Here is a 13,595-nt window from a genome sequence, read left to right on the forward strand (position 1 = left end):
GTGTTGTCCAGCGGCAAGTGACAAAGGGTCACTGAACTTCTTCCCTCTACTATTCCACATAATTACTCCAAGACCTTAGGCAACCCTGGAACTTTCTCCATCTAAGGTTTTCAGCTGTGCCATTAGGAAAATAAAGCATTTTTGTAGGTGTAAATTTGAGGCTTAAGTAAAAATATATTTTTCTAAAACACTTCTTGTAATCTATATAATAAAGTTGTGGCAGAAAGCATTAGATATTCCTATTTTCCATGCTACACAAAACTTGTTTATTAAGTTAACTGAAAGGGAACATTTTTCTCATTGATTAATATTTTTCTTATTGAGCTGGTGAGAGAAAGCCAAAAAAAGCACAGCTGGGCCATTTCCTCTCACTGTGAACGTCATTTCCAGGCACTTTGTGTTCACTTGATAAGTAATAACTATTTTGATAAGCATTTCCCATTTGGGATAAAACACATATTTGTTTAACAACCACCATTCCAGTTCCTGATTCTGTCTTGCTTGAAAACGACCCTCAAACATAATTGACCATAACCTCTTGGTCAGGCTAAGATAAGTCTAAGGTAACCCACTTGACCATGGCTCTGGTGTTTGAAATATGCTGTGAGCTGATCCCCTCCGGCCAAAAGCCAAGTTAAAATTAGACCAGTAATTGGAATCACCTCATGCCTACTGCTCCCACAGGGGACAGGTTTTGGCTGGCTTTCTGATAATTCCGGAATGGAAAATAGCCTTGAGTAAAAGGGTAAGAAGGATGCCTGGTTAATCTGTCTTACAAGGCAGGCTCAGACTCCCTCCAGAATTCCTTCTAACTTCAAGAAATTTCTGCTTTCTCCCAAGTCATCATTATCATTCCATGACAACTCTAATCTTGAAGCAAAGGAAGGAAAGAGATGTCAGATCTGTAGGACTCTAGGGAATGTCCGATTCCAAGTATGTACTACAACAAACAAAGGAAACTACATCTGAGTTGAAAGGTGGTGGGCCCAAGATTTTAGGGAAGGCTGAAAAGAATCCATGAAAATAATGAGTTAGAATGAAATGTCCAGTCTTGGAAGTTAAAAGTATGTGGCCTTGTCAAGCATGGTAAAAATTCATTATTTCTTATTGTCCTTACTAGGATAACTGTGTACCTTAGTTGAATAAATAACACTATTTTACACCAAATAGAACAGAGCTTCTGGCAACGTTATAAATAGAGGCAAGGAGAAGGCAGGCATCCAGTCTAATTCAGGATGTTAGAACACATCCATTAGAAACTGCCAGAGAAAGAAAATTCCAGAGAGAAAAATAAGTTAATAGTCCTTACCATAAACCAAATGACTAGGATATTTATCATATAACATAAAGAATAAATTACATTATCAAGCTGACAATTTTAATAAAAGAAAATGAAGTCAAACTATTGTTCTGGATTCATTTCATGCTACTTTCTTATCCTTTTGCTTATGGGAAGAAGAGACCATATGTATTACACAAGTGACAATGACTGCTCTTCAGTTTCATATTTTTCTGCTTTTTCTGTCAGGATACTGGAAATTATAAATGACATGCCAGGACAAGAAAGAAATAAAAGCATCCTAAACTGTGCATATATTGAAGCAAAAGAAAAACAAGAGGATCCTGTGAAACTACCAGTATGTTCTAGAGAGAAACATTTAAGGATTTCTTTTAATTATAGGTCAGTATACAGTGGCATCAGAGATTCTCAAACACTGTATGTAAAAGAATCAGCTGGGATCTTTCAAAGGAAAACTCTAGATGTCTGGGCACATCCTCCAATATTCTAGTTAATGAGCTGTAATTGGCAGAGCAGCAGTAATTTGCATTGTAACAAGCAATGAATGTTTTTAAATCGCCAGGTGATGGTCAGGACTAGCATTTAAAATATTAATCTCGCTTAATCATTGAGTCCATGGACATCTGTCATGCTCAAATATCACTCATACTCTTTTTTCCCTTCCTACATTTAAGAATTCTCCAGGTGGAGGCCAAAACTCAGTTTCCCAATTTATTCTGTAGCTGTTTTTTTGTCACATAATTGTCTATAAGTTTACCAGCAAAACTGCTCATTTATTGCATTCCTATTGACATGTTTCTTCTTTCAGTTCTTTTTGCCTGTGGTTTCACATGTTTCTTGCTCTTTTAAAATAAATGTAAATGTGATTTCTAATCTCTGAACTGTCTCTTTTCAAGTCTGTGGTTTATTTTCTTGCAAAACTAATCTCACTTAGAGTAAGATAATGCTGTCGATTTTGTTGGCTGTAGTTTTAGAAACTGAAGATTTTTTGTTTGCTTTGGAACTGAGCTTAGCATTTGAGTTTTAAGGAAAAGAAGCTGAAGATAACTCCTTGCTCTCCCTTACTCAGTCTACTATAATGGTTTTACAACAGTTGCCTTCACTTAACCTGGCCCTCGGGTTCAGCATTCTGGAATCCTGTCTTATCTCTATATCTCTGAGGCACCTTTCTTGTGTGATGGCAGAATGAGTGGGCACAGAGCCCACATAACCACTGACTTGTTCCAGAACCCCAGAACAGAAGTTTGCCAAAAGATTTTTTGCCAGGCAGACATTGGCAATAATGTTTTCCTGAATTTTTTAAAAAAATGAGAAGCCTTCTAAAGTTCGTGGAACTAAGGCACGAGCCTGTTACTGCCCTCCATTAGATTCAAAGCAATTCTAGATCCTACCTACAAAACTTCAAGAGTGTTTGCAGCCACAGGAGTTGGAACTGCAACTGTACTTGCATTTTCTTGACCAAACCTGTACTTTGAGCCCCAATTGTGATATTGTATTTTTGTTCCATTTCTGCTCTGCGGAAATACTTCTTTTATTTCATTCTGAACCATTTTGTTCTATTTTTTATTAATAGTGTATGTTTGTAGTGGAGTGAGTGATACAAAGAATAAAAAGGATATATCTTATCCTTTATATATAAAAAGTGATACAAAGAATAAAAAGGAAATATCTTTTACTACTGTCCTCTAGCTCATGAAGGGAACTCTCATGCCAAGAAATTCAAGCTACACCTATGTAACGGTGAGCATGCTTGCTGGGGAGTTAAGATGAAGTTAAGATTAAATTCTGAATACAGGTTATCAGTGAGGTCCACATCTGTACCTTGGGGAAACTTCAAAAATTATACCTTCCAAACAAAAGAAGTTTTGTAGCTGTCTAGGTTAAGGATCTTCAGGAGTTAAGATTGTTCAGGATTATGTGGATGATTTCCAAGTAATCTCTAAGGTCTTTATAAAAAAGAGACAGGAAGGTTCATGTTAGACAAGTATATGGGGAGGGTAGTAATAGAAGGTAGAGGGCTATAACGAAGTAGTTGTGACCCAAGGACCATGGCTTGCCTACACAAACTTGAAAAAGCAAGGAATAGCTTACCAGCATTGCATGAACCTATACAGCCTTTAATCTAGTAAGACTGCTTTTTAGACTTCTGAATTCCAGAATGCTAAAATAATCAATAAGAGGGTTCCAGGCTACCAAGTTTTGGTAATTTATAACAGCTATGAGAAGTGTACACAGCCAATTAAACAGATTTTTTTAAGTTTGATATACATTGTACAGATTAATAAGCATGCCAGATGTAAACTAGTGTCCATTTAAAATTAAGAGAGCATTAAATTTAAAAAATTATAACCACAAAAATGAGTATTTAAGGTGATGAATATGTTATTTAGCTTGATGTAGAATACGTTGTATTCATAAACAATAGCATAATAATATTGCATCCAATAATATACACAACTGTAAGTTCTCAATTTAACATTAAAAACAGGAAAATTGCAAAAGAAATTTATATGGCTATGAAGAGTATTGATCCCTGAATGCAATCATGTGATTGCCTTCCTTGTTCATACTAACAATTAACAATGGCTATATTTCAGGAAACTAGGCATCTGAGAAACAAGAATATATCAGGAATAAGAGATGAGTTCAAATGGAGAATGAAGGGGAAAATGTATCCTCAACAGATTCTGGCTGGACACTCACTGCAGTAATACAGCCAGGGGCACTTATCAAATTTGGTGCCGTGCTGTTTGAAAATTTTAACCACCTGAACTATGGGCCAAATCCTCTTTTCTTTCTTCACTACTCTATGTCAGGCATTCCACTAAAGCAACACAAAATGGACTAAGGCAGATACTTAAGAAGAAATTATGGCAAATGCAGAGAGAGTGATTTTATATTTTCAAAGCTGGAAATATGTATGAGAGAGTATGTATTCTCCAGGTAGAAAATATAAAAAATTTCTGCCCAGGATAACATACCTTGCCTTCTTTAATCTTTGTTCCAATAATCTGCCGTCTTTGCTGAATAATTTCAATGAGAAGATCACATTCTTCTGTCAATTTGGCTTCTTGACGTGATGCATTGACCTACAGGATGAATAAAATGTCATTCAGTTAAATGATATTGTCAGCGCAGACTGATATACTTCTAGTAATCTCTAAACATAAAACTCAAATTTTAATTCTTCTTCCTACTATTTGGAAGCAGGGCAAATATAGGTCTTACATGCCTGCCTAACCTGTATCCTTAGAAAACACAATCCAGTTATAAAACTCTTTCTGCTAAGCCAGTCTTAACCTTAGAACCTTTCCTAACATGAATATATGTTGCCATTATCAACTAATTTGAAACTGACATGTGAGATGAAACCTGTTAGTAATTCTTTTTCTGGTAAAATTGAAAAAATAAACATAAAACAACTTAATCTTATTACTTTATTCATAACAAATTATTCTCATTATCTTTTAGAGAAATTTCCCAGAAACAATGTGGCAGTTTACATTATATATTGATTTGCTCTGTCTTAAATATTTAAGTTTGTGCTTATTCCCTGTAAGATATAAAATCACAAAATGGAGGCTTGATGGTTTATTAATCTTATGACCAATTTTAAATCTTATTCCTGATATATATAGACACAGAGGTTGTACAAATAAAAGCACACCATCTTCATCAAAAGGTGAATCAATGCAGAGAAACTTGTGTTTAAAAGTTTGAGATTCATTTTATGGGATATAGTGTTACAATTAGCTCACTCTTGGCAACTTTACTTGAGACACAGTGCATACATGCTATTTTCACTTCGTCATGAGCAAACTGAAATGCTTGTTCACTGAAAGAAACCCAAAAATCCCAGCTGTAGGAGATAGAGATAACATCCACAAGAGAGGCTGTAAAGGTTCACAGGATGACAATGCAATGATGATTCTAGCACATCTCACAAAAGAATAAAAGGCCCAGCTATAAGTTCTTTTGATTTGGGTAACAAGCTAGGATGATTTCATTCTTTATGAATGTGATAAACTCAAAGTAGTACTGTTAGTATAGGATAAACATCAAGTCATCATGGCTTACAGAAATTATGTTCCATTTCAAGAGGCCCAGGATTCCTTGAATTTTATTCTTGATCATTAACAAATGCTACAGAAAGATGACACAGACATTTTATTGAGAAAGAAATGGTCACTAGCCAGTTATAATAAACCATGAGACACTGTGTCCTATGTTAAATGTTAGCGAGTACAGAAGTACTCCCTAAATGTCTAATAAACAAAGACAAATGAAAGCACTGACTGAAAGCTACAGAATGTAGAAGGCAGGCTGATAATTCAGGGAAGATATACAGTGGGTTCAATTTCTCTTACCACTCTTTTATGTCATCATTTCTAGTTGCCTTAGAGGCTTTCTAAGAAAATTTAGTTTTCTATTGAAATATTTACTTAAAACTTACTCTCAATCAAAGTCTTACTGTTTTTCTTTTCATTTCAACATAATTTAGTAACTGATTACAACTAAGCTATGAGCAGAGAGGGTACATGTTGATGACAGGAACATATTATGATAGAGGAAGTGAGATGTCTGGAATGCAGCAATGATTAAGATTCTTTTCTTGGCCAAAATTTAGTGAGGTTTCAAAACCTTCTCCTAGGTCCTTTGTACTTCTTTGCAAGAACATTGCCAAGTTGGTTAATCATAATCTTCCATCTTGGTCATGCTCAGTATCTCACCTTCCACTTCTACCATGACTGTGGTGACACTTGATCCTTGCTCTGTTTTTATCAACGTTACTGTTATCCAGAATTCTAAGCCAGAAGCTTCATTGCTATGTTGCCTCTTAATAGATCCATTTCTCCTTCAAGATACATCTAAATTTGAGTTATTGCAATTAGCATCCCACAGTTACATAGTAGTATATAGTTCAAATGTTCAGATTTCATTTTTATGATAGATTGGCTGACTACACTAAATTAAAAAAATGGACTGAGATCTACTTTGCTGACCTAAAAATATTCTGAAAAACCTGATACTACAATCATCATTGACTCAAAACTATATTTCCAGAAATTTGGAAACATGCTGTATCAATTTTAGGTCACATTTTCTTTCTTTTTAAAAATTTATTTATTTTTTATTAATTACAGTTTATTCATTTTTTATAGCACCCTCCCTCATCTCCTCCCAATCCCGCCCTCTCTCCCTCATTTCCTGCAATGCCCTTCCCCCAGTCCACTGATCCTTCCCAGTTCCTCTAACCCAAGCCTATCAAGTCTCATCAGGACTGGGTGCACTGTCTTCCTATGTGGCATGGTAAGGCTGCTCCCTGACCAGGAAAAGGTGATCAAAGAGCCAGCCATGGAGTTCATGTCAGAGACAGCCCCTGTTCCCATTACGAGGGAACCCACTTGAAGACTGAGATGCCATGGGCTACAAAAGAATGCAGGCAGAGCTTTTTTTTAAAACCAGAAATTTTGAATCTTTTCTTTCTGCTTTCATACAGTAACAAAGTTTTCTTAACTGTAGCATTCATATATTCCTATAGGCAGAATAAAAGAAGTTGATAACATCTTACATTTATGAAATTATTTCACTACAATGAAGTTTTTCACAGTTTTACTATATCATGTTACTGGAAAAAAAAACCAAACCTAATGCTCTGATAGCATTTTATTTCTTTTAAGTGTGAAGGTGCCAAATGTCATCACATGTTTCTAGTTCACATGTTTGGTTTGGAAAGGAGCAGGTCCTGGGTGTGATTTTAGTTCTAATTTCTGATCCATATGTTTTGATAAAGAAATCATTGTAGCTGATGAAAGTGTTCTATATGGAGCTGTCTGAACATGCAAAAACATTTCCTAAATCTTCTTTCCTTGACATGTACTTCAACTATTCTGTCATCAATCTCTTTTGTTGTCCCCAATCTACAGTTACGTGTGGGATACAGATAAATGGGACAGCTTGTATTTGGATCATTTTGAAATGGTGGATTAGATCTTCAAAGCCTTTGGTTTGTTGGAAAAAATATTACTACAGATCAATTATTCAAGGAAAATATAAATATAGTTTAAAATCAGGTCTGTCCCATGTCTGCCTCCTACTGGAACTGTTCTCAAGTATGTTGACAAGTAAACATCAAGATAGCTCTTGAAATCAAGAACCACAGCTGGTTTGGCCTTATCTGTCCTTGAACCTTTCCCATGTGCTTAGCATATAAATCTCTACATCTAGAATCACAACTTTGTCTTTTTCCTCTTGACAGCCATTATCTCTTCCCCATGGTTTGCTTTCATTCTTTAGTACTAGTTCTAACATGCTTCAATTAATTTCTCTCAAGTTAGAGACAATCTCAAGTCTAAAAACCAAGTATGTATTTTTCCTCCAAAAAGACCCCAATTTGTTATCTGAAGCATCAAGTGACATTGCCAATGTCATGCTGGCTGGCTGAAGTCCGAACTCTGCTTAGAACACAACTGCCACTTCAACTTTGTAATAACCACATTCAAACATGTATTTATTCAGCCATCACTTCACTCATTCATTCATTCAAAAGTGGCTCCTAGACAACTTCCTGAACAGAACACCAACAGAACACGCTCTAAGATCAACAATCAATAAATGGGACCTCATGAAACTGAAAAGCTTCTGCAAAACAAAGGACACTGTCATCAGAACAAAACCACAGCTTACAATTGGGAAAGGATCTTCACCAACCCTATATCTGACAGAGGTCTAATATTCAGAATATATAAAGAATTCAAGAAGCTAAACAGCAAAAAATTAAGTAATCCAACTTAAAAATAGGGTACAGAGCTAAAGAGAGAATTCTCAACAAAGGAATACCAAATGGCAGAAAAACACTTAAATGAATGCTCAACATCCTTAGACATCAGGGAAATGCAAAACAAAATGACCCTGTGATTTCACCTTACACCTATCAGAATGGCTAAGATCAAAAACTCAAGTGACGGGGCTGGAGAGATGGCTCAGAGGTTAAGAGCACTGTCTGCTCTTCCGGAGGTCCTGAGTTCAATTCCCAGCAACCAAATGGTGGCTTACAACCATCTATAATGAGATTCGGTGCCCTCTTCTGTCATGCAGATGTATATGCAAAATAGAGCACTCATATGTAAAATAAAGAAATAAAAAAAAAATTAAAAAAAAAAAAAAAAGAGCTGAAAAACTCAAGTGACAACAAATGCTGAAGAGGATGTGGTGAAAAGGGAACCTTCCTCCATTGCTGGTGTGAATGTAAACTTGTACAACCACTTTGGAAATCAATCTGGTGCTTTCTCAGACAATTAGGAATAGTACTACTTCAAGATCCATCTATAGCACTCCTAGGCATATATCCAAAAGATGCTCAAGTACACAACAAGGACATTTGCTCAACGATTGTTCATAGCAGTTTTATTTGTAATAGGCAGAATCTGGAAACAACCCAGATGTTCCTCAATGGATGAATGGATACAAAAATTGTGGTACATTTAGACAATTGACTACTATTCAGCAATTTAAAAAAGGGAAATCGTGTAATTTCCAGGCAAATGGTCAGAACTAGAAAAGATTATCCTGAGTGAGGTATCCCAGAAGCAGAAAGATACACATGGTATACACTTACTTATAAGTGGATTTTAGACATATAATATAGGATAATCATACTAAAACCTGTACACCTAATGAAACTAAGCAAGAAGGAGGACTCTGGGAAAGATGCTCAGTCCCATTCAGAAAGGCAAATGGGATAGATATCGGAAGAAGGTGAAAATGAGGAATAAGACAGGAGCCTACCACAGAGGGCCTCTGAAAGACTCTACCTAGCAGGGTATCAAAACCTATGCTGAGACTCATAGCCAAACTTTAGGCAGACTGCAGGGAATCTTATGAAAAAAGGGGAAGACAGAAAGACTTGAAAGGTTTTGGAGCTCCATAAGGTGAACAACAGAACCAAAAAATGTGGGCAAAAAATATTTTCTGAGACTGATACTCAAACCAAGGAACATGCATAGAGATAACCTAGAACCCCTGCACAGATGTAGCCCATAGCAGCTCAGTCTCCAAATGGGCTCCCAAGTAAGGGGAACCGGGGCTGTCTCTGACATGAACTCAGGAGCTGGCTCTTTGATCATCTCCCCCTGATGGCAGAGCAGCCTTACCAGGGCACAGAGGAAGACTATGAAAGACAGTCCTGATGAGACCTGACAGGCTAGGGTCAGATAGAAGGGGAGGAGGTCCTCCCCTATCAGTGGACTGGGGAAGGGGCATAGGAGGAGATGAGGGAGGAAGAGAGGGCGGGAATAGGAGAGGATGAGGGTGGGGCTACAGCTGGGATGCAAAGTTCAATAAATTGTAATAAATAAAAATTATATTAAACAATAAAAAATAAAAAAATAAATGGCTCCTGGGCTTCTGCGTGGCACCAGGTAGCATTCCAATTGCTACATATATGACGGGTTATAAGAAGGACCAAGCCAAGGTTATTTCAAAGTTCACATATGAAACAGGTCATTCAGATTTAGATTTTAAGATCAGGACATTTATAGGAAAGAACTTAGACAGAGTAATGTGATAAAACATGCCTGAAAAGAGTGTCCATTTTATTGCTTAGAAGAGAATCCTTTTACAAATCAAGAGGAAGGGAAAGGAACTAGGCAAAAGACATAGACAGGGTGTTTAGAGGTTCTCCTGACTGCATCCAGTAGGCTAACCTCCTGACAAGTTACATCAGCCCTTCCCTAATAGCTGCCAATTTTGTATGCAACATTTTATTTGTAATCCTTAACTTTGGGTCAGTTCTTTCCATTCACAGAGAGCATTGAAAAAAGTGTGCTACTCAGTGTGTACAAATCTGAGGTGGGATATGGTGCTAATACTCTATGCCAGCTTTAGATTTGAAGTAACAATTAGATGGAGACAATATGGAAGGCTCTAGCTTGGGGCTTAACTTACTCTAACTGAAGCACCTAGTAGTCGGATAGTCTCACAACAGCCACTTAGTTTATAGCCTTTGTTCTTTTAAAAAAATAAGGAAAATGGAATCTACAAGATGAGTTATTTCAGTATTTGATTAAAATTATATTCTTTTTTGTTTGTGTGTGTGTGTGTGTGTGTGTGTGTGTGTGTAACAGTGACAGCACTGGGAAACTGAGTGGTCATGTGGCATGAGAGAAAAAAGGAAGACCTTGGGTAAGATGCTCAATCTTCATTCAAAAAGGGAAATAGGATGGACATCAGAAGAAGGTGAAAACAGGGAACAGGACTGGAGCCTGCACAGAGGGCCTCTGGAAGACTCTGTCCAGCAGGATATCAAAGCAGATGCTGAGAACTTTGGGCAGAGTGCAGGGAATCTTATGAAAGAAAGGGGAGATAGAAAAACCTGGAGGGGACAGGAGCTCCACAAGGAGAGGAAAAGAGCCAAAAAATCAGGGCACAGGGGTCTTTCCAAAGACTGATACTCCAACCGTGGACCATGCATGGAGATAACCAAAAACTCCTGCACAGAGGTAGCCCATAGTAGCTCAGTTTCTAAGTTGGTTCCCTTGTAAGGGGAACAGGGACTGTCTCTGACATGAACTAAGTGGCTGGCTCTTTGATCACTTCCTCCTAAAGGGGGAGAGCAGCCTTACCAGGCCACAGAGGAAGACAATGTAGCCAGTCCTGATGAGAGCTGATAGACTAGGGTCAGATGGAAGTGGACAAGGACCTCATATATCAGTGAACTGGGGGAGGAGCATAGGAGAAAAAGAGGAAGGGAGTGTGGGATTGGAATGGGATGGGGAAGGAGGCTACAGCTGGGATACAAAGTGAGTAAACTGTATGAAGAAACTGAAGAAAAGAAAGGAAGAAAGAAAGGAAGAAAGAAAGGAGGGGAGGGGAAGGGAAGGGAAGGGAAGGGAAGGGAAGGGAAGGGAAGGAAGGAAGGAAGGAAGGAAGGAAGGAAGGAAGGAAGGAAGGAAGGAAGGAAGGAAGGAAGGACAGAGTTACAGTAAATATTGAGAATAGGCTCCACCTGTTTTGTGACTTTGCAATTGTCCTAAGTATTTTGGTAGCTGAGAGGGTAGACTAGGAAGGGAAATTACATAATCAAGGCACAACAGAAAGGACTTGCTGAACAATTTTTCCCATTCAAAGTGTCATCTTACTGCTTCATAGACCATCATTTACAGTCTCATTGAAATTAGAAAGTTGAAAACTGAAGTGTAAAAGTCAGTCCTAATACTTAAGACCCTTGGACCAAATGTCAAGTTCAGTACTGAGGATTTCCCTTCTGCATTAATACCAGCCTCACACTGATAATTGGTTAGACTTCCATATCAACTGTCAGCATGGAGATCTCCTTTTTTAATGGTAATACATGCAATTTCTTGCATTAGTCAATGATAACATAAATGGGTTAATTTTTTTTTCTTTTCAGAGCAGCTTGTTACCAGTTCCCAGTAAAAAGTCCTACTGTTAAGTTTTATGGTCTAATAGTGTTATAAAATTTCACAGAAAGGGTGGGGTAAAGTTGACGTTTTTTTTCCTTGTCAAACGTATAAACATTAAAGGGATTTAATTACAGAGACACACTGAAAATCACGCTATATGTCTGTGGAATGTTCTTTAGCAGTCTGTAAATGGCCTCTATTTTTTTCTTAGAACTCACTATTTCGACTTGTATTTAACTGCTAAATGAGATGTATGGCACAGAGTATAAACATCATTAATTTTCACACAAGTGTGCCATTAAACCCTTTAGAAATATTACATGGAATTCTAAGAAATGAGCATCAATGAGGAGGCAATGTCTGGCCATTTCTCATAGGTAAAAGTGAACTAATGTGCAATTTTATTTATTTATTTTTCTTTTAGGTAGTGATCTTTTATTTGTTTTTAAATCACATGTTAATGTCTATCCATTGCATAATGCAATGGGTCTTCTGAGGCTGATTTATTTAACTCACTTTTATGATCTCCATGCCCATCCACTTTCCTACAAATGTTAAGGCCTTTTTATTTTTATGGCTGAATAAAATTCCACCAAGTGTATGCAAAATATTTTTTAACCCATTCATCTGTAAATGCAACTATAGGCTGATTGTATATCTTGGCTATTGTAAATACTATAGCAATAAATATGGCTGAGCAAGTATGTATATGGTGGGATATAGAGTCGTTTGGGTACATGCCCAGGAGTGGTATGCCTAGATCAATGTTTTACTACTGATTTTAGTTTTGTTTTGTTTAGTTTAGTTTGTGTGGAACCTCTAAACTGAATTTCATCATGAATATACTACTTTACATTTTCATCAACAGTTTCTTAAAGGTTTCTTTAATCCCTGCTTTCACCCCAGCATCTGTTGTGTCCAACAGAACTTTAGAAACATTTTTTATTTTCTTCTCATTTGACAATGCTGGGTTGAAATGAGTTAGCCACCTACAGGCTTTCAAAATAGAACCTTCCAAGTCCTCCTGCCAAAAGGATATACTCATTTGATAGATGGCTTCCTGTTTGTACACAGATGGAACACTGAAGTAAGCCTGGGACAGGATAAAGCCAGTGTGTTAAGAGACAGGAAATTTTACTTCTGAGTATTCAGGGGGAAAGGAGCATTGCTCAATGCACTAGGAATTCTACAAGAATGGTGGTCCCCTGAGATTAATTGTGGAGCCATGCTGGCCCACAATTAGTGTAATCTTGAAACTGCACCACTAAACAGTTACACTTTTCCTTTAAGACTATGAACCTTTCCACCTGGGAGTTTTAAATGTAAATATCTATTTTTTATGTTTGCCTAAAATCAGTCTTTATGATAAAATCAAAAGCTGGGTGATTCCACACTGATTTAAATTAAAGCAACACAGAGAAAGGTTACACATTTATGTATGATGTTCTGTAGCTGCTGGTATTTGATCACCAAAGCATTTGTTTCTGCATACTATTTAACTGTAACTTTGAACCTGTATCTAAATCTAAAGTGGAAAATAGTATTAAAAAGCATGGCCTAGCTACCCCATATCACGAAAGAAAGAAAGAAAGAAAGAAAGAAAGAAAGAAAGAAAGAAAGAAAGAAAGAAAGAAAGAAAGAAAGAAACAACGAAATGCACTTAAAACTAGTTAATTCCAATGTGGACAAACTGATATTTGGCCAGTAAGAGGAAGGCACGAGGGGAAAACTGCATGTGCTTCAACTCTGTGCCCCACTGTGGCTGAATAAAATTCCACTATGTGTATGTACCATATACCGCTGACCAGGTGCAAAGAGAAATATGAGGATCTGAGAGTACTCTGGGTTTTATTGCCAAAGGCAGCTGTGAT

The 13,595-nt window shown here is 37.1% G+C and overlaps 1 protein-coding gene across 4 annotated transcripts in view; it reads right to left on the reverse strand.

The window, feature by feature from the left end:
• The window catches only part of Mid1 (midline 1), a 427,052-nt gene that overhangs the window by 40,741 nt on the left and 372,716 nt on the right, over window positions 1-13,595 (reverse strand). For all 4 annotated transcript variants that reach the window (XM_060374282.1, XM_060374283.1, XM_060374280.1 and 1 more), the window contains exon 4: window positions 4,282-4,389. In XM_060374282.1, the coding sequence (XP_060230265.1) occupies window positions 4,282-4,389 (108 nt within the window). The remainder of the gene's footprint in view (window positions 1-4,281; window positions 4,390-13,595) is intronic.

This window comes from Meriones unguiculatus, chromosome X, assembly GCF_030254825.1.
Source record: "Meriones unguiculatus strain TT.TT164.6M chromosome X, Bangor_MerUng_6.1, whole genome shotgun sequence".
Classification (NCBI taxonomy): Eukaryota; Metazoa; Chordata; class Mammalia; order Rodentia; family Muridae; genus Meriones; species Meriones unguiculatus.